Below are 21782 nucleotides of genomic sequence, written 5' to 3'. Positions count from 1 at the left end.
TAGTGAAGCCAACTTTGATCCGTTTGAGATGTTGACAGCAGCTTTGACCGCATGCTGTTACCATGGCAACATATCTCTCTCTAGCTCTAAAGCAGACATGATTAAGACTCAATATTTTTTTTCTTGCTTTAACCCTTCTCCCTTTCTCTGTCTTTATTTCTCCATGACCTCTCTCCTCTCATTTCCTGTGTTTTTTGTTTTTGTTTTTAACCCTCTCTCCCTGTTTCCTGACTTGACTTACACGTCTTTCTCTCTCTCACCCTAAGGCTCATTTGTATCAACTTGGGTGAAGTACTACTGCACGTACCACCGTGAGCCCAAGAGGGTCACCATGGTTCTGTTTGACCCTAAGTCTGGAGGGAAAATGGTGAGTAGCCTTAGCCCTTTCGATACATACACTGACAGACAATGTCCGTGAGCATATATGCTATCTTTCTGTATAGCTATCTATATGTTTGTATGAAACAGAACAAGAGGCTTTTTTTAGCAACAGAAACAAATGCAGAAAAAGGTTCTACACACATATATGCACACACGTACATTAAGAGAGACAAACACAACATTGTATGACTTCAACCTTTTATGATTTGCACTCGGTTTCCACCCTGTTGAGCCCAATGGGATGCTCTCCAAATCTCATTAACACACTCGCCTCCCTGCAGAGCTCAACAAGCTCTCATTGTGTGTAAGGGGAGTATTTCTATTATTCCCAAATACATAACAAAAATGCCTATTAGTACTTTCCAGGAAGCGACATATACGTATTAAGAGCAGAAAGCTCTTTTTTTTTCACGCGTGGTACCATTTCACACTCCGACACGCTCATACAGAGAGTGATTAATATCCACTTCTCCCTCAACCGCAGCCTCAATAGATGAGAGTGCAGTGTTGTGAGTAAGAAGGATGACTCCGACTATTTTCTCAAAGTGTTATCTGTTATCACCCTCTCCACCTACGCACTAAAGAACTAAGAGCTGATGCAAGTTCTTGCTTGTTCTCTAAAGGATGTTGGAGCAGTTTGAGTGAGTTTTTAACTGAAGATAAAGTGGAAACAGTGAACATAACAGAAAGCATTTTTAACACAATGTAGATGAAATAACAAATTATAGTGAATCAAGGGATCAAGATGGACTAAACATGGGCTTTTTATTGTTTATTGCAATCAAATTATATATGCTTGGGTTGCTCAGAATGAAGAGTGAATATGAACGAATGGTGGAAAAAAGATATAAAATTTCATAAATTAAAAATTAAAAAGTGACTCTAGCCTCATAATATTAAGTTGTAAGTAAAGATTATTTATATAGCACCTTTCAAGAGTAGACGTCACAAAGTGTTTCACAATAAAAGAAAGGCAAGTCTGAGCAGATGGGTCTTTAACTGCTTTTTTAAAATGTCCACAGAGTTCACAGCTCTCAGTTCAGGAGGAAGACATTTCCAAAGTTTAGGAGCTGCAACCTTAAAGGCCCAGTCTGCGTTTGTTTTAAGTCTGGTGTGAGGTTCAAATGGTCCTAGCAGACCCTGATCAGAGGACCTCAGGGTCCCGCTGATGTTCTATGGATTCAGTAGCTCTGTGATGTAAGCAGGAGCTTGACCATGCAAGGCTCTAAACACAAAAAGAGGATTTTCAAACTGGATTCTAAAATGAATAGGAAGCTAGAGCAAATACCTAAGAGACCTAAGTAAGATAATACTTTAAATTATTTGTATATAATAGATAGAAAGGTATAATAGACATATTAGATGTTTTTGTTAATGCATCATGCTCACTGTGATGCTTTTCAGTTTGTGAATAAAAACCTGACAAATTCTTCCAGGTGCTCATAAAACTGCAGGGTCACAACGTAAAATTAAAGTTATTTGTTTACATTATCTATTTGAAATCAATTTATGTTAGCTAGTTCTTCTAGCACAGTGTGTTTACAATTACAAATGAAACTTATTGGAAAAACTTTTTTTTTAAAAGAGTCTTGTTGACGTCACCTCAAATGTCATGTGGTCAGTACTTTGCTGTTGGTTCCTTGGGGATTATTTTTCTCCTATTTAGTGTTAAAACATAAAATTACCATTTTTTTGGCATCACATTTTGCCCCCCCCACACACACACACACACACACACACACACACTTGCTGTTAATAAACACATTCCAATGATTGCTGTTATCATTTTTCTCTCTTTGTCAGGGAGATGAAGAGAGCTTCACCCTGAAGTCGTGCACAAGGAGGAAGACGGACTCGATAGAGAAGAGGTTTTGTTTTGATGTGGAGGCTGTCGACAGGTCAGTCAGTGTGGGAATTTACATACTGCAGATCTCCTATTTTAATACTGGACTTTTCTCAAAATCATCCTTTGATCCACCTCACACAAACATTTCACGCAAAAACAGTTTGCATAGTGCCTCATGAAAAACTGGTTTATGTTTCTGACTTAGCTGTAGAAACCATGGACGCAACATGTGATTTAAAGTCGATTTAAGTTTTTACCAGTAAAGTTACAGTTCAGTATTTGATAGGTGTAAAACAGTGAACAGACACATGGGGGCGCTGTGATGATTTTGATTTGAACACAGCACACAGTTGTACTCACAGGCTCTTCCCCTCTGAACAATTCCCTCCTCCCCTCCTCCCCTCCTCCGCCTCTCCCTTTTCTACCCCTCCCCACCCTGCTGCCTCGTCCTCAACTTCAATCTGCCCCCATCAAATCAACTCGACCTGTTATCATCTCATCCTCTTGTTTCCACTTTCCCTGTTTAGTCATTTAAGTCAAGGCCTCAGCTCATATCACTGTTGGTGCGTGATGCTTTGAATGTGTCTGTGTGCGTTTGGTAGTGTTTGAATTTATGTCAGCTGGTGTTTCATGGTTGAAGGACAGCTGGAAGAAGAGTGTGTGTGTGTGTGTGTGTGTGTGTGTGTGTGTGTGTGTGTGTGTGTGTGTGTGTGTGTGTGTGTGTGTGTGTGTGTGTGTGTGTGTGTGTGTGTGTGTGTGTGTGTGTGTGTGTGTGTGTGTGTGTGTGTGTGTGTGTGTGTGTGTGTGTGTGTGTGTGTGTGTGTGTGTGTGTGTGTGTGCGTGTGTGTGCAGGAGGCTGTAGTGCAGCTGAGTTGACAGCTGAAGGTAAGCAGTGTATAGGATAGGCGTGTGTGTGTGCAGGAGGCTGTAGGTAAGCAGTGTATAGGATAGGCGTGTGTGTGTGTCTGATTCTTAGTTTCTAAGTCAAATAAATCTGTTTTTTGTCCTTATTTAATCTTTTTATGGAGATAAATCTGTTGATTACAATACACTTGTCAAATATCTGACAACTAAAAAATTCATATTGTTTTTCTCTTGCATAACTTTGAGATTTGTATGCAGAGATCCTTCTTACACAACTGTGTTGATCTGAAGAGTGACAACAGGCACTTTGAATTCAGTAAAAAAAAAAAAAAAAAAATCAAGTTAACTTTAACTTCAAATCCTGGACGTATTTCATAATAAAATGAATCCAGTAAATGCAAAGTTGGATGTGAAAATAAATAAAATTCTTCTGTCAAGAAGCTCTGTTTTGAAGGCATATTTTCATGTTTTCATCTTTGCCATAATATTGCAAGTTTTTCTGTCAACATTTCACTGACTATGTTTAATGGTGATCTATATTGGATAATCAAATGTGCTCTGTGTATGTGTCTGTGTGTATGTGTCTGTGTGCATGTGTCTTTGTGTGTGTCTGAAGGTCGGGAGTCATCACCATGCAGGCTCTGTCAGAAGAGGACCGCAGGCTGTGGATGGAGGCCATGGATGGGAGAGAACCGGTAGGTAACCAAGGTTACGGGTTTTGTTCTTAGAAGAGAGGGAGAGGGAAACATGTCCACATAGCATAACAATATGTTCCTCATTAAAGATCATTTTTGTAGCATGGGTCTGATGTATATGCTGTCTGTACACTCATTGCATCATTTTACCTTTTAACATGAAGCAATGGTTCCAAAGCAGGGGGTCAGGATACGTCTAAGGAGTCCTGAGATTAATATGGAGGGACACAAAATGATGGATGGAGAAGGGAAATGCTTTATTTAAAGGGCCAAAAACCACTGACACAGAGCATACATGCGTGGACAGTTTGTTTATTTATTTTTTTATTCACAGGTATACAATTTAAACAAAGACAACCAGGCTGAAGGCAGTAAGTGGCTTTCTTTGTATTACAGAATTATTTGACACAATTTGACTCTTTGTTGTAGAAAGGTTTGTGTTGTTTTTAATCATACTGCTTTGCTAAAAACAAAATCCAGAATACTCTGACCATTTTGTTTTGCCCAGAGACATCATTCAAGTTATCAATCAGATTTTAATCATATTTACTGTCATACCTCGCACTGACTCTGTCTGACTCCCTCTCCATCAGTGGCCCAGCTCGATGTGATTGGGTTCAACGTCATGAAAAAATTCATCTATGCGGTGGACACTCGAGGTAAAATGACAACTTAGATTTATAGTGAATTTGTTTTGTTCTGTTGATTTCCTGCTTCTTTCTGCCACCATTACTGGATTTAAAATATACTTCCACCTGTACATTACTATCACTTGAGTTTACTTGTTGCATTAGGAGGCCATTAGCATACTTCTAGTGTAGCAGCTTGCTTGATTTATAGACTGTAAAAATAAGCTTGATCAGCAGTAAGCTGATGGTAGGAGTAAATCATTTAGAAATCCAAAAATAAAAAAGAATTACTATAAATAAGAAAAAAGGCTCCCAGAAGAGTGTATGAGGTGTAGATAAAAGATGCTCTTCAGTTTTTTCTTGGGCATAGATCAGACAAGAGTGACGGATGTAAAGATGTCTGAAGATGCTATACCACTGTGTAAGTAGTGGTTGCTACTAGCAACAGGATGTTCAACTGAATGTGGTTAAATATAGCATGCACTTTTTCGTTCTAATAAAAAATGAATTCAGAAAGACTCCCTGGAAAACTAAAGGACAAATACATTACATGAAAGATACATGTATGGTGGAACTATAATCTACATTCATCTCAACAATGAGAGTAGAGAAGCTGTTGATGGATTTTTTGTGTGTGTTAAAATACAGACGTCTCAGAGCTGTAATTAAACCCTCCATCTCCTATTTTTTTGTCCTCTTATCCATCTTGAGGTTCTTTAAAGATGTTTCTAACATGTTACAGTTCCACGTAGTTATACCAGCCCCTTCCTTTTATCTGCTGCATTAAGAGCATCCATTATGTTACACTCTTTGGTATCCACTGCTTGGTATCCACTTTTACATTTTGCAACATGTAAGCCCACTGACATGAGGGTAAACTGAAATCGTTTGTAGTTACAGGAAAGCTCAGTGTTGCCCTCAACTTTGCCCACAAGAAATGTCTGCTAAGTAAAAATCTTTAAATATATTTTAAAAATCATCTTTAAAAAAAAAAAAAAACTACAACCTGGATTGTTATCATTTACTATATTAGATCCTCAAATAACTAAAAGAAAAACATTTAACAAATCCCATCAAACCTTACTCATAAATTTAAAGAGAAAAACCCTGAAAACAAGAAAAACTGAGCGATGACAAAAAAAAGCCTGAAGGCCGACATAAAAATGGAAAACTAAAAGCGCAGATAGGTTAACCAAAAAAAAAACAGTTTGATGAGAATGTAACGTGTCAGCTGTTAAAACGTGTTTTGTCATGGACAATAAACACAGAATAAACTTTTTAAACATTACATAAGCACTAAGGGGTAACAACCAAAATAACATTAACGCCATCTCTGGTTTCTTAGATCTTTAAAACCCTGAAGCTGCCTGTATTTCCATTACATCATTTGCATAGGATTGTTTTGAAGTTTAGAAAAACAATAACATTAGACGAGTAAAAACGGGTCTCTCCTCTCCGTCCCACCAGGTATCAATGAGCAGGGCTTGTACAGAATCGTTGGCGTCAGCTCCAGAGTGCAAAAACTACTGGGCCTTGCTATGGGTGAGCGAAAAAACACACATGTTAAGTCATGTCTGAGTAAATAAAAATACTGTTCCTCTTCTGTTTTTGTTATTTAATCTTTATGTTTTCACCCATCAGATCCCAAGACATGTGCAGACGTGGAACTGGAAAACACAGAGTGGGAGATCAAGACTATAACGAGTGCTATAAAGCACTATCTCAGGTTTGTGTGGAAAGACTTACACTGTTGAACATATAAGGTATACATGTCGAAATAGAAAACTCAGCTGATTAAGAGTTATGTCAACTCTAAATTATTCCTTTTATTTTGAAATTGCAGCACTTGTTTTCTCTTTTTCCTCTCAGTACTAAGTATGTATGATACTTTTTTCAATCTCTGCATCTTTTATAGAGAATATTTTTCTAGTCTAAACTCAAGTCACTGAATTGGTTAATATGCCGGTTCATTCACACATTATTTTCTCTATTTGTGCTGGTCATCAAACACCTGAAGAAACCAAGCTGTGCTCTACTTTATTTTCACAAAGTTTCAAACTATGTTGTGTTTCTTTTTCAGTTGTTTTGAAAAGACTTCCTTAACAGCATCTAAACATTTTGTAACAGGGGTGGGATCGGGATTAGGGGGTTAAGTGGGAGCAGAAAAGTATGAAAACGCATTGAGGGAAAGTGGTGTTCAAGCTGTGCTCAGTCTGTTGTTCCTGAATAATTCGACACTATACACAACACCCACACACATAGGTACACATGCACTTACACAAACATGCACTCATTAGCATACAAATGGACAGTTATAAGCACACACACACACACACACACACACACACACACACACACACACACACACACACACACACACACGCACACACACCATTAACAGCATGAACACATCAGGTCAGGCCTCATTGAGAAGCAGTAGGAGCCATTACACTCTACAGGCAGCTCTTATAAGCTGATGTATGACTGTGCAAGCTGGCGTGACAGCAAAAAGACGAGAAGGAGAACATAGTTCGACGAGTGATCATCCAGAACTGTCCACATGTATTGGTTGTGGCAGAGGAGCCAACCCTCAACTTTTCACTCCATTCTCAAACCTGTCGTCTATTGTCTTGTGTGTTTCTAGAGTGCTGCCTGCACCTCTCATGACGTACCAGTACCAGAGGAGCTTCATCAAAGCTGCAAGTAAGTGTTTCCCTTTTGAGTCGTTTCATTTGCCTCTTAAATGTGAGTGCAGCCTGCAGAACATTAAACAGACTCTGCTGCCGTTCAAGGTTGTTCAATTCCCACTGAGGCCTCCCACATATAGATACTGCTAAGAGCTATTCTGAGACCCAATTGGATTAAAAATAACTCCTACAGTTCTGAATAAAGGGCCACAGTTTGTACATGAAGTGCACAGATTGCACATCAATATAAAGATGTTTTATAAATTGATTAAAGGGGTTTTTTGTTTTACTAGAAACAGTCTTTGTTTGCCTCCTTTTTACCTCTCTCTATACACACCAGTATGAGGAGGTTGTCGCCAGCATTCTGGCCTGAACTCCATTTGCAAAAATGAGAACATGAATGATTCATTCCATTAATGAGGTCATGACTTGCTTTTACAAACAGGAAGTTCACCTGCTGAGAAACAAGTGCACCCACTGCGCCAACCTCCACCACATTACGCTCATGTAACTCAGCCTCTGACTGTGCCGCTTTGTGTTGTGAGTGTGCACACAGTATGTTACTGACCTGCTGCAAGTTGTGTTTTCATGCATGGAGATTAGAAGCCTGGTGATTCAAATGACTGAGTTCCACCTAGTTAAACGTCTGTGTTTTGAGGTTTGCTCTGACAAAAAGAAAATATGCAGAAATAAAGACTTTGCATGGGGGCTCTTCTCAGCATACTGTAGGTTTAATCTAGTTGAGATATGTCAGGCCTGTTAAATCCAGCTGTCTATAGTTCTTATGCATTTAGCTTCTTCTTCTGTATTCTTTTTGTAAACAGGCCCTTCTCTAGTTGCCACATGTGTATTTTAGCCCAACCCAGTCTCTTCTGCTGTCCTACAGGACGTCTCATCGAGCTGTTGTCTTTGCTCGCCAGTAGCACAGACTTTAGAAGGCTAAGCTGACAGGGGGAAGGAACTCAAGGAAATGAATGTGTCTCTGGCAACGCCACCAGGAAATGGCTCAATATGAGGCCAACTGGAGAGGAAAGAGTGTTGAAGGATATATTATGCAAAAGGAGGAGTGAGTGTGGCAGTTGAGGATGCCAAATCAGCTGGTTTAATACCAACCTCTGTTATAATGTATTCATGGATGAGATGATAAAAGGACAAATCATCGCCAGCTTATTATTTACAGATTTGTATTTCTCGCCGTCCTACTTTCCTTCTATTCAAAAGCTTCTTCTCGGTTTCTCCCTCAGACATTCATCAGACTGTCTGCGTTTGTATGCTATGAATTAGTGCGTTGGAATGCATACAATATGTGCAAGAATGCATGTTTGCATGTGTGAGCAGACTTTATTTTTGTAGACACAGTGGGGTGCTTTGAGGACAGCGTCCTCAATTCAACTCTTTTCTTTCAGCTCCTCCCTCACTCCTCCTCTCTTTCATGCATTCTCCCCCAACTCCACCTCATCATCCTCCTCCTCTTCTAGTTTCATCTTGCCTTACTCTCCCCTGTCCCGTCCTGCTCTGGTTTAAAGTATCAGGTTTAAACAGAGAGTGTTTTAAGGTTTGTTGGATCAAATTGCGTGCGTTATTTATTTTTTTACACCAGCACCTGACAGATGTGGTGTGTTGGGTCAGGAGGAAGAAATTTTACTTTCAAAAAACACTCAGCTGTCTTGAAGATGGATTAACCTAATCCCAGCAGTCACTACAATCATTTCAGTGTATTCTTGCTGAAATGATCCTTCTCATATGGCTCCTAGACCACAAAACAAAGTTTTGTAGCTTGCACTAAATGATTAAGACCATGAAATAGAGACTTAGAAAGAAAAATGAGAAAGAGAGAGGGTGGAGCGCGAGCTGGATTTCAGATTCCTGCCTTAGGCTATAGGCATGGAAACACAAAAACAGTAATACTTACTCTGTATCCAGTCCTTAGGCTTTGGTTCCTGTATCCCTTTCATATTAGTTTATTGTATTCTCCTCACCTTTGACTGTATCTATTCATTTTTTAAACGTTCAAGAGGATCTCATATTTTCTTATGTTCCTTCCATTAACTTCTCTTTGACTTCAATGTACTGTAAGGTAAGAAAGAAGTGAAAGGATGAGAAAGGAAACGGGTAGGGCTAGGGCTAAGGTTATGGCTATGAGTCGATTTGAAAGCTAACGTCCAGTTCCACAAAAAGAGTCATCCTGCAAAGATTAATACAGGATTCCAACGACACAGAATAATTAGTCCCTCTCCCTGTAATTACTACTGATATGTCATATATAATTGTATCTGTTTTCTAACTGTCCATCCAGACCAAAAAGTCACAAGTTCAGCAGCAGATAGGATCATTTGCACCTCGGGGGGCTTAGTATTTGGGTTGTGAGACTTTCATGATTGCTCAGCCCTTCTCTTCAGTTTTTGTCAACTACAGAGACCCCTAAAGGTGGTCAGATTACACATTTTTGATATATTTAGTCTCCATTTTTTGATTAATAAGCGATGTGTTAGTGGACACCAGTTTAGTTAGTAGAGTAGACACCCCATGTACAGAGGCTCCAGTCCTTGTCTCACTGGTCACGGGTTCAACTCCCAATCTTGACGCTGTTTGGTGTGTGTCTTTGCTCGTTCTCTCTCCCCACATATCCTGTCTCTCTTTTCCTGTTCTATCCAATAAGGGCCAATCCTGCCAGCCAAAAAAAAGGTGTATCAGGAGATTTTGTGCAAACCTTTACAATGCATGTAGTCTTGTTTCTCATTAATCCTTTCATCCGTCCTTTAATTCTCTGCTTCTTATGGTTATCAGGCTTATGGGAGCAGAGGGGGCAACGCTGTTATACGCACTAAAACAAGTACATGGGGGAAAGTAGAACACAGTTTGACCTTTTTGTGCCCACATCTCTCGTTCTTAACCTTGACAGTAATACATCACAGACATTTGCTGATGAAACACTCGAGCTATGACTCTCCATTTGATCAGCATGAGTCCTCTTCTGTTATCTGATGGCCAGGGAGCTCCTGGAATGACTCTGCGTGAGACTAAAACAGAGAACTCTGTTTAGATATTCACAAAGATTAAGATTTATAACTAAACTTTGATTCTATTCATATTAATTACATGTCTTTGCATTCATGTCACGTTGTTGATAAAGTATCACTCTTAGTGCTTATAACTCTCAGTGGCTTTAATGACTGTTTACACAGAAATATGAAAGTCTTAACAGATAATGATCGGTAACTTACTTAATAATAGTTAATTGTGTAGTTGGCTATGTCTTGAAAGCTTTTCAAATTGAGTCAGGACAGCTCTTAGTCATGGTTTTCATCATATATGAGATCTTTTAACGCCCATTCCTTTCTTTTAATAAAGTTTTTCTCATATACCCAGCCACCGTAAGAATTGAAGCAGGGTGTGATAAGGCTTATACTGCCTACACAGCTGAGATGACCATTATTAAAAATGAATGACAACAAAGTGGACAGGTGGAGCCTCTTGAGTTTATTAAGGATTAGACGATGGTCAACAGATGTGGTGAGCTTCATGAAGCCAGGCATGTTTCCTTGTGGCTGTGTGGATGTCAGTTTGACTGGCTCACACATGATCAACATCTTCAGTCACTTAAGAGACACAACAATGGAGTTTTTTGATGAAGTGACACCCAGACTTATTTGAGGTTTTTAGGCTTTTTTCTGAGCCTTTAACTGTGAAGAAGTTTGTATTTTACAAAAATAAGAATTAGAAAAAAAACACATGAATAAAACTCAAAATGGGTTCGATGGTATGGGCAAAGAGTCATCTGCATAAAGAGGAGAGATAAAGTGACTGTTAAGTGACGGATGTGTTGAGGCTATAAAAAATGACTTCTGCTGGTTGTAATAAGGAATGACACAGCATCAAAGTAGCTTATGATGGTCAGTATAACTAAACAGCACATAGTGTGTGTAAATTAAAATAACCACAGGGCCATATGACATGTTGAGCTCTATCCTGTCATTTTTGTAGGAGTTCATTCAAGCCTAAAATAATTAGAAACAAGCAGAACAATGTTGACTTTTCTTTTTAAATCCCACCTTTATAGATAAATACTGCTATACTGCAAGATATTTCATATTTCTAAAACTTGGTTTTTAGAGATCTGCACACATAAGTCCCCTAGTATGTGTTTCACATTGTAGAATGCAATATAGAGAGCAATGAGTGTTATTGTTATGCAATGAGTGCAAGCATCTGTTTGGAGATAAGTGTAGCTGCTGTCGGCATCCACATTCAAGTGAATGCTCGCGTGCGTGCATAAGTGCGTGCATGTGTTGACGCTCTGCTGGCTGGGGATGTATTGACTGCCACTGACAGTTGGGGCCAGTGGTTTAATCTAGTGTGAGTCTGCTGTCATCTCTCCATCGACCGCCTCTGCAACCATGACTTATCATTGTCATTCATCAACACCAGGTCTCTCTGCCTGCCTGTCTGTCTGCTCTGCCTATTAATCACCGGGACACAGACTTTTCCCACTTTCCAGCAGAGTTCAACACTGAGTGACTTAAACTTTCCAAATTTGTCTCTGACTCCTTTTCTGTGCCTTACTTTTCTGGTATTTGCACCTCTTTGTAATGTGGTGGAAAATACTTTATTTACTTGCCATCCCAACATAGGAGTCTAGTAAGGAGTAAGGAAGACTGATTTTACTCTGTTTTGGCTAACTCTTGGTTTCAGCAATATTTGATCGATCGACAATAAATGGCTAAAGATATGCAGCAAAGTCAGGCTGAAGCAATGTCTTTAAGGCAAAGGCAGCAGGAGAATAAAGACAACATGTAATAGTTGTAAAAACTGCCCAGATATCAGCAGAATATTTGGAAAAAAGATGATACTTTCATTTAACCTGAAGTACCTCAAAAATGTATTTATCTTTTATTGTATTTTTTAAATGTCTTCTGCTGGATCTTACAGAGTGTGACTGTCTTTATAGCTCTACACAAAGGGCTTACATGTGTCCGTGTGCTGGGAGACAGTTTGAATACAGTCTGAATCATCCTTTAAACAATAAGAATAAACTGTCTCTACTGTCTGGTATTATACACTTGTTTGTCCTGTGTTTGTCTCTGCTCCTCAAAATATTCAAAATAAAATGTGAACGCCAAGATGAAGTCTTTATGTATTCAACACTCTCTCTCTTTCTCTCTTTTTATCTTTCTCTGTTTAGAGTTGGACAACCAAGAGGCCAGAGTGACAGAGATTCACGCTCTGGTGCACCGGCTGCCTGAGAAGAACAGACAGATGTTGGAGCTTCTGATGAAACATCTGTCCAAGTAGGTGGAGACCTACTGTATTCATTAATTGTCATGATGTATCAGACAGTGGGCCCCCTTAAAAACAGTGTAGCATTTACATTTGAACTCTGCCCTGTTCCTGTAATTCTCCTCAGCTTGATTATTGTTGTTGTTCCTCCTCGAGGAGGATTACAGATTCATGTAATCTCTTGACCACTTGCATTAAGGCTATGTGCACCGAAAATAGAAACCCATCCAGCAACCACCAGGACAAATCTATTTCCCGAGCTTATCCCTCGAAGGGGAAGAGGGGTTAATAGTCAGGTAAAGGTCTTTGTGTGGATCCCTGGAAATGTATGAGAGACCTGGTCACAGCTTAGTTAGAGTTATTTTGATGATTAGCAGGACAAAAGCGGTCTTTATGTTTGTGTTCAAACCGATTTAAATTTGGTTTGGAATAGTACAGTACTCTCAGTATTTGTTTTAACAGACTTAAATACATTCACTAAGTAAAGGCATTGTCATTGAAGCAATGTTTAATGTTGACGGTTAAAAAACGGAAAGAAAAATGTATTCCAGTTCTACCCCAGGTGTCTCAATGTTTTTTGACCTGCAATTCAGCAAATCAGTACTTACTGGGTAAGTAATGGGATGTTACTCTCCCATTGAGCTGATTGGAAATTAGTGCTCTGCTCAAGGTTATTTCAGCAGATTAGATGATGAGCACTCCAGATGATTAAATTCAACCAATAAGTTCCACGACTTCTGTAATGGCCTATTTTCTTCTTAAGTCTATCACCTGCCAAACGCCTCTTCATATTTTTCTCCCAGCACTTTAATTCATTGCCTACCTATTTTAATTATTCTCATAGTGTAAGTAGGCAAAAGTTAACTGCATAGAAAAACTGGGAATCAAACAGGTTGTCTGGTTTCATAAACATAAGGCTTCTGCAGCTCTTTGGCAAAAAAAAAGCAAGGGTTGGCTTACCTGTAATTATTAAGCTAATACTGGCAACCTGCAATGTGTATACCCTCTAAACCCACGACTAAGCCATGTGGCTTTAAAGGGCTTTTGTTGAACGGCAGCATCATGACATAAAGTTGGATAAATGGGACATCAGCCATGCTTACACAGCGCCTCGTCAGGTGTGAATGCAGGTATTCTAAGGACATGTATGTCTTAACCTGGGTTTAGTGGATTACACCTGACTTACATGTTAAATGTCTGGATCACAGCTAACACCTGTGTGTGACTTCAGGCCAGATCAGATCAGGTTTGCTGGCACTGGTGCCCTCTGAAAATACAATATCGCAGAGCGTGTTCATTTTTGATGTCCCAATTTGTGGTGCTGTTGAAATGCACTGCATAACATCTGGACAGAGAGGGGATTTGTTCCTAAGCCACTTTTTATTGATACAAATTGGATGACCAAAGAAAAGCAATACAACAGTAGTCTAGTCAGTATAACAAACCTCTCTTAAACTGTTTCTAAAATGTGTAATGCTGCTTTATAAATGGTCAATGTGCAGTTTTAGTAATCACTCCCTCTCTTCTCCTTCTGTCTCCTCCTCTCTCTCTCTCTCTCAACAGTGTGGCCAATCACCACCAGCAGAACCTGATGACCATCGCTAACCTTGGTGTAGTCTTCGGGCCAACTCTGCTCCGCCCACAGGAGGAAACAGTCGCCGCCATCATGGACATCAAATTTCAGAACATTGTAGTGGAGATCCTTATAGAGCACCATGAGAAGGTGAGAAGCTGAGACATAAATACACACATTTACCTACTGATTTGAAACTTTGCCCTTGTTAAGTATGAATATCGTAACAACATATGAATGTCTGAAAAAAATGAAACTTATCAGAAATCATCTTACTTCCCATTAATGAGGCCGTTCAAAATATTTATTTTTGGGGCTTTTTATGCCTTTATTTTAGAGATGGGACAGTGGAGTCAGAAACCGAGGAGAGAGAGTAGAGAACAACTTGTAGGAAAGAAGCCACAGGTCAGATTTGAACCCAGGCCGCCCGCTCTCTATGACTTAAGTCTCAGTACAATGCGCACTAACCGCTAGGCTATTGGTGCCCCAGCATTTATTTTTTGATAACATCATGATTGATAGAAGCTTGATGGTGTCCTGTGAGGTGTCCATAATCAGGGTTTTGGACACACACACACACACACACACACACACACGCACACAAGCGTAAGCATTTATATGTATATAGCATGTATATATTCTATATATACTTCAAAGACACTTTCTCTCCGAGACTCAACAAGCTTATTGGCAGACAAAGCTACTTTCAGATCTCACCATAGCAACCCACCAATCTGATCTCAGCTACTACATGTGTGTGCATGCATGCATGTATTGACACACATGCTAGATACGTGTGTGTCACACAGGGTTTTCGCCATCTCTGTCCTCCAGGATTCCTTGCAACGACAAACATAGAAGTGAATATTGGTTGTGTGATAGAACAGATCTGAATGCTTCAAGACATCTAATCACAGCCACTGTGATTGGAGTGGTCCATTTTTCACCTATTTTGTTTTGCTGATTTCAGCGTGAAGCTCGAGTGACGTGCTATTAGTTCTCTTTCCTTGCCTGGTTTAATGAAAGCATTTCATTCATGTGTAACTAATATTGAAATGATTTTCTCATGCTTGGTGACATGCTCATGTACTATACTGACCATCAGTACGTTTCACCCTGCTAATGACCATTCATTCCAGTTATGTGAAAAAATTCTTGTTAATTTTTATGTTAAAAATGTCATTCTGCAGCACTCAGATCTGTTTCCTGAGTGGCGCCTGTGAGTGTGGAGTGTGGAAAAATGCAGAAAATAGGCAATGACAGATGAAGGGATGCTTGGATGATCACAACTAAGAGGAGCAAAGAAGCATGAGTTGTGTAAAGAACATCAAGTATGAAAACAATAGTAATAGATACTGAGGAAGAGTGAAAAAAACACTGCTGTGTTTACTTTTCACATGGGAAAAAATATATAAAATAGACAATGACAGATGAAGGCGTGCTTGGATTCCAGCATTAGTTGTGGAAAAAAACACCAAGTGTGGAAAAAGTGAATAGTAATAGATAATGGTGGCGAGGGACAAAAAATTGAATCACACCTGCTGTGTTTATTTTTATCACAACGTGGGATTTTCTGCATCTTTCGTTATTGTGCTTTAAGGAGTGAATCGGATCAGTCAGCGATGTCACTATCAATGCCACAGATCTGAAATGTAAGGAACAGTATGCTCTGTGAAGTTTCTGCGTATGGAATCATTCACAGTTAAAGGAAGTGTTAGACACACAAACAACATACTTTACTTATGTTTAGCAGAGTGGCAAATAAACAGCAAGGATTCAGAAATAAAAACATTAATGTATATCCAGCAGTAGTTCATCTATCAGACCATATTTCTTTCCAACAATAAGAAAAGAACAAGATAACTTTTAACCAGGCATTAAGTGAGCAACTTGTGTTTTTTTTTTTTTTTTGCAGCATGGTGAACACATCCTGCACTCACACACACAAGGGCAGCAATAACAACATGTAGACATTTTTGGGGGGGAAATTGTTTGTCATTTTGGTTCAGTAAATGTCCACATAGTTTTATTGATTGCATTTTAACCTACAGTTTGACTTTCTTTGCAGATATTTAAGGACGTGCCAAATTCTGCAAGCGGTCCGACTAATATGCAGCTCCACTTGTCAAGGAGGAGAAGTGCAGAGAGCAAACCCCCGTCCTGCAGCGAGAGGCCTCTCACGCTCTTCCACACACCCACACATTCTCAGAAAGGTGATTTAGACCACCTCATTTTGACAAAAACAAGTATAAAGGCATTGTTTTCTTTATTTTCTTTTCCTTTTATGTTTAATTACACCTGCTTTGTGTTTTCATTTCCTTGGCTAAGAGATAAAAGTCACAATATCTACCAGTTTCCCTTGTTGGAATGCTCAACATTACGCTTTCAGTGTCCCACATAATTGTTGTTTCAGAAAAGGAAAAGGCTGTTGGTAAAAGAGGGGCAGAACATTAGATAACATTTTCTGAGTGTGTGAGGTTTGTCAAATTCTTTCTTTATTCTTGAAGGTGAAAAGAGAAACAGTGTTGCCGGCACCAGCATCTCTGAGCTGCAGCAGCCCCTTTCCACCTCCACAAACTGTAACAGCAGCAGCAACAGCAGCAACTCGGGCAGCAGCCAAGGTCGGACCCCAAGACACAGCCTGACCAGCAACGACGGAGACACACAGGACACCACACGGCAGATCCGACCAAGCTCACTGTGAGTAGAAGAAACAGAAATGATAAGAACATGAAACTGTGTACCAACAGAATCCTCACACATTCTGGAGGTCTTAATGTCCCGAGAGTTATGAATGAAAGTGAATATTCACTTTTGAATCCCAATTCCTCTTCTTTTCTACTGTTAAAATCTAAAGCTAATTATCAATAGTAAATAAAATGAAGCGTCTTATTGTTGAAGAAAAGACCACAAACCTTTTGATGCTAGTCACACACAACCTGTTTAAACGCATCCTCGTCTCCTAACATGTCTGTATATTTTTTATGGCAGCTATTGAACACTCAGTCAAAGAAGACCTTTGTTTTTAAATACACAGCTAATCATTCTCTCCGGAAACAACATTAAGACGTGTCAGTAGAACGTAAACAAAAGCAAACGTAGATTTAAATAAATAAGTACAGATTAAAGGATTTTTGTGTTTGTGGGTCGAGGGTTTTGACTCTTATGTAACTATGTAGAGACAGAAGTGTACACACGTATAATCATTAACGCTTCAATGCACTCACACGCTGGGCTGAAACCTGATTCCTTCAATCAATCGAGTACCTTGTTTTCTTAATGGCCTCAATCTCTTCTCAAGGCTTTGCTTTAGTCCGGACTACTGTAAAACATTCTGTAGAAAGGCGAGAAACACTTAAAGTATGGACTCTGCGTAGGGCTATTTATGTGCTCTCGCTTTATGTCAGCAGAGCAGGAATGTCTCCATGTGCTTCTTTGTCCTCATCTGTCCCCTAAGTCTAACCCCATATTCTGTGGCTTCTATTTCATTTCAAAGCCTCTATTCTATCATATACACAAATATTTATAATACATTTTTAACTTTTTTTAATTTATCAGAAATAACTATGGAAAAAGTAGCTGGCTGTCATTAAGTCAGTAGTTGGCTGGTTGGCTGACAGCCTGCGCTTGTGGAAGGCCTTGAATATTATTGGTTTATATTTATAACGGAGCGAGGGAGAGAGCTTGTCGGTGGGCGAGCTGCTTTGACTCTTAACGAGAGAGGGAGAGAGTGCCGGGCTGCTGGGTCGGTTTACGAGCTAGTCTAAGTAGAACAAGTCTTTAAATACAATATATGGGCAATCAGAGTGGGCTGGAACTTTCAGAACTATCTTCCGCTTTTACTGTGTTTGTTAGGATTTGTCAGTCTCAATAGGAAATGTTTCTACAGTTATAGTTTGAAATTATACTGTCAATGAAGGAAAGATTCTAATCCTTGAGAAGTTATCTGACTTTTCTTGAAGTTGAGTCCCAGTCCTTCATTCCTTTGATCTCCTCTGTCCCATTGGCCGGCTCCTCTGTCCTCATGCTTCAGGGCAAAGTAGCATGACGTGCTCGCGAGCGCCTTAAAGCTGGTACACGTCAGTCTGACAAGAAAGAACAAGCTGCGATGAAAACCCACTGCTGTGTCGTGTTTTGCACTGTTCACACCAAACTGATAGCAGCCTACTGCCAATAAGTTTGTGCATTCTGCACATGCGCGAGAGGCAATAACTTGAGGATGCACAAACAGCAGGGTTTTTACATCTATTTGTCATTTTTCTGACGAACGCCTTTGTAATTGCCTCGAAAATTCCTGAAGATAAGGACAGAGTACTGGCCTTACATGAAAAGAGTCTTCTATATGTGCCCTCTTGACTTGGTATTGGTTTTCCTTCTTCACTTTCGTTTCTCTTCTCGTGCCCCGAGTCACTGACTAAGAGCCAATCAGAGTGATTTCTCTCCTCTACTGGTCGCCACCAATTCAAAATGCACCGAGCAGTTCCGATGCTGCTGATCACACCACACCGACAAGAGCCACCAACCCTTTCTGACAGCCCTGACTAGCCCCGACCCCGGACGGTCGGCTCCGCGTATATCTACCTTTAGTTCAACAAGCAGGTCAAATCCAGAATATTTGATTTGGATGGCCCAGTCCTGACTTGTGCAGCAGTGGCATGAAGTTCTTTTATTTACCTTCTTAACAAAGGTAATTATTTAATGTCATTTTCATAACAAAAAAACATTTAAAATGTTTTTGTTTTGTTGAAGTGAAGTAAAATGCGTTCCCTGCTCGTGCTGTTTTGATTTGATTGCAGTGAGTAGAATGAGCAGGTGTCAGGCATCTCTTCAACATAGTAAATCAGTTAGTCAATGAACTTAAAGTATGATATTAATATAGGCCTAGTAATAAGATGAGATAATCCTCTATAAGTCCCACAATGGAGGAATTAGGTATTGGCACAGCGCTCAATTCAAAAATACTGAAACATTTGAGATAAGCGTCACTAGACACACACCCCTCAGGGTTATTCACATGTGCTAACACATATCTGCACATGAAGCTCAGCAACATACAGTAAAGTTGAGCTATACACACACAAACACACACACACACACACACACACACACACACACATACACACACAAGCATAAGCATTTACACTTACATGCAGTGTTTTTATCTGTTTGTCTGTCATCATGGGATTGGGATGTCGACATGCACCCTGCAAATCACTTCATCCTCTGACAGGTAACTCAAGTAAAGCCCTCAGAGGGACTAAGCATGTCCACACTGATTCCTTTTTTCTTTCCTCTTTCACTCTGTGCTTTTATTCTTCACTGTCCTTTATTTTTCTTTCATTCCAAACCCATAGGAAATTGACCTCCGCTGTTTGATTTTGTATTCTGTTTCACGACGTCTTATTTAATGTGGCCCTGTGTGCTTGGTAGCTTTAGGGAATTCCCCTCTGTCACTGATGACATGTACATGTAGCTGTAGTGTGACTGATGGGGTCGATTTAATCAACATGTCTGAACATGCAGCACATTTGTACCAATCAGTTTGAGCAGAAAATTCTCTACAAGTCTTGACACAGGTATAAACCGAGGAAATGAAGTCTCGTACTTTGGTCCTTAACGGACTAAAATATGAAGCTGCTCTGTTGAATGTTATCCACCAAAAACATAAAGGAATACTTAAACACTGACTTTTTGCATTGATATGTGCACAACATAGGTGAGCTTTGATAAGTTTATTCTGCTGTAAATACATTAAGTACTCACATTGTCAAATTCAGGACACCAGATTTAAGTAATTAACAAAATAAAAGGCGACTTTTGTTTTATGCATGAGTAAATTCTCTAAACAAGTAACGTAATCTGAAATAAAATAAAAAAAAGCTTCATTCAACAGCTGTTGCCTGCTCTATTAGTTGCTTCTGAATTATGTATCTATTAAATGTAATGAAATGATTGTGCAGACCTCATCACGCTGGGCTTCTTTCATTCAATTAACGTAAAAAAAAGAATTCTCATACTGTGAAAAATGTAATGATCTATTTGAAATGCAGTGTGTGCTATGCTTCAGGAGAGATTCACACAGTGTGAACAAGATGGAGAAAATGGACGCAGTTTTAATGTCAGGCATTCATACAGTAAAAGTGAACAGTTTAGAAATATTTTAGAAACATTTGCATATTTAAACATTCTTTTGGCATTTTTCTGGAGTCAAGCCCAGGGTGCACCTCAGGGTGTTATGCAAAAGTAGAAGTGATATGTCATGTATAATGGATGCAGGTTATATAAGAAATGAAGAGAAAAAGAGAAAAAAACTAGACCCTGAAAAAGAGCAAAGGGGTGACAGGGTGTGTTTTAAATCACAGTACAGAAAGCCATTAAGTGACAGTTGAAGATCATAATCCTAATGTGACTCCTAATGGTACATGAAATGATTTGCTTGCAAGCTTCCGTCTCTATTTTCTGCCTTATTTCAGCTCACTGTGATGCTTATATTGAAAGCATGGCTGTAAATTGCTTTAAGCATGATGTGCGCTGTAGAGATGCACCTATTGGAGAAATCAGGGCTGATTCCGATACCAGTGCTTCATGACGTCTTTTGGTGTAAGATGACTCCCACAATGCAACATTTTCTCTCATGTTTGACAATGAAAACAAAATCAGTTTGTTTAACAGGCGACTTCATCTGCCCAATTCAAAATCAGAAGATGCCAGCATGAAATGGATTTGGCACAACAAATTAAAATTTGCTACCAACATCGGTGCATACCACATTATTTGCTGATGTCTGTCAACAGGACTGATATCAGCCGATACCGATGTTGAGCCAATTATTCGGTGCATCCCTAGTGTATATGATATGTTTAAGTGAAAGGTAGCGAAAAAGATTTCCCTTCACCAGACAGCTTAGTCATTTGTATCTTGCATGTTCAACAATTAAAAAACTCAATGCAATTTGGATTATGGCCTAATTTTATTCCAATGCTTAAAAAAACAAAATGCACTCTATCAGCTCTGTGCACATAGACCCAAAGCCCAGAATCCTTTTTCCTAGTTTCAAAGATAAGGTATCTACTCAAATCTCACCACAATAACATGCATGCTTCCCTGAGGGGGAGACAAGTGGATTTCAGAGCTCTCTTGCTGTAGTAGTGAGTGAAGTGTGAATCTCAAAGGAGCTGCCAAGGCCAAGATGAATATGAAGAGATTGTCATGATTATGAAAGCGTGTCCTTTAAAAAAAACAAAAAAAACGACAGTCTCACGTAGAGAATCTGTCTGTCTTAAGTCAGTTAGATTACAAATAACATGAAACCAGAGAGGCATGAAAACAGTCTGATTTATAGGATGAATATCTGGGACAAATTTATTTTTTTGGGGAAAAAAAATAGATTTAATGTGGGTTAGAGTATTCCACTGTGTTAGGTATGTTTTACATGTTGGTGAACATTTTGTGATGAAAGCTCTTATAGTGGGTTCAGAATGGAGAGACACGTGAAAAAAACAAACACAGGAGCACATACTTAGTTCCCATGAAAATGACTTTTGTTTGAACAGCAGTGGTGATCATTCAAGCAGCTTAAAATCAAAAAAGTGATATCCAGCAGACATGTGCACAGTATCCATGTTGTCCTTGAAACATGTGACTAATGAATACAGCATAGAAGACAGAGTCATGTTGCATTCTATTAAATTAGATATTCAATACTTCTATTTATTATCTTTATTTATTAATCTATCTAACACACCCTGATTAACCATTTAGTCCAGCAATAACACCTGTACGTACAGTGGTGGGGATCTTACTATCAGGAGTGATACTTGGTAGGAATAT

The 21782-nt window shown here is 39.3% G+C and overlaps 1 protein-coding gene across 2 annotated transcripts in view; it reads left to right on the top strand.

Moving 5' to 3' along the window:
• Positions 1-21782, top strand: part of LOC109995641 (rho GTPase-activating protein 26) — an 82312-nt gene that overhangs the window by 47457 nt on the left and 13073 nt on the right. For both annotated transcript variants that reach the window (XM_065963118.1, XM_020649434.3), the window contains 12 exons: positions 267-367; positions 2185-2279; positions 3708-3786; positions 4121-4157; positions 4380-4445; positions 5883-5957; positions 6057-6141; positions 7060-7118; positions 12285-12390; positions 13943-14102; positions 16021-16165; positions 16460-16652. In XM_065963118.1, coding sequence (XP_065819190.1) covers positions 267-367; positions 2185-2279; positions 3708-3786; positions 4121-4157; positions 4380-4445; positions 5883-5957; positions 6057-6141; positions 7060-7118; positions 12285-12390; positions 13943-14102; positions 16021-16165; positions 16460-16652 — 1201 coding nt within the window. The remainder of the gene's footprint in view (positions 1-266; positions 368-2184; positions 2280-3707; positions 3787-4120; positions 4158-4379; positions 4446-5882; positions 5958-6056; positions 6142-7059; positions 7119-12284; positions 12391-13942; positions 14103-16020; positions 16166-16459; positions 16653-21782) is intronic.

The sequence above is a fragment of the Labrus bergylta genome, chromosome 14 (assembly GCF_963930695.1).
Source record: "Labrus bergylta chromosome 14, fLabBer1.1, whole genome shotgun sequence".
In the NCBI taxonomy this organism is placed as follows: domain Eukaryota; kingdom Metazoa; phylum Chordata; class Actinopteri; order Labriformes; family Labridae; genus Labrus; species Labrus bergylta.
This window is presented reverse-complemented; position numbering and strand designations above follow the sequence as displayed.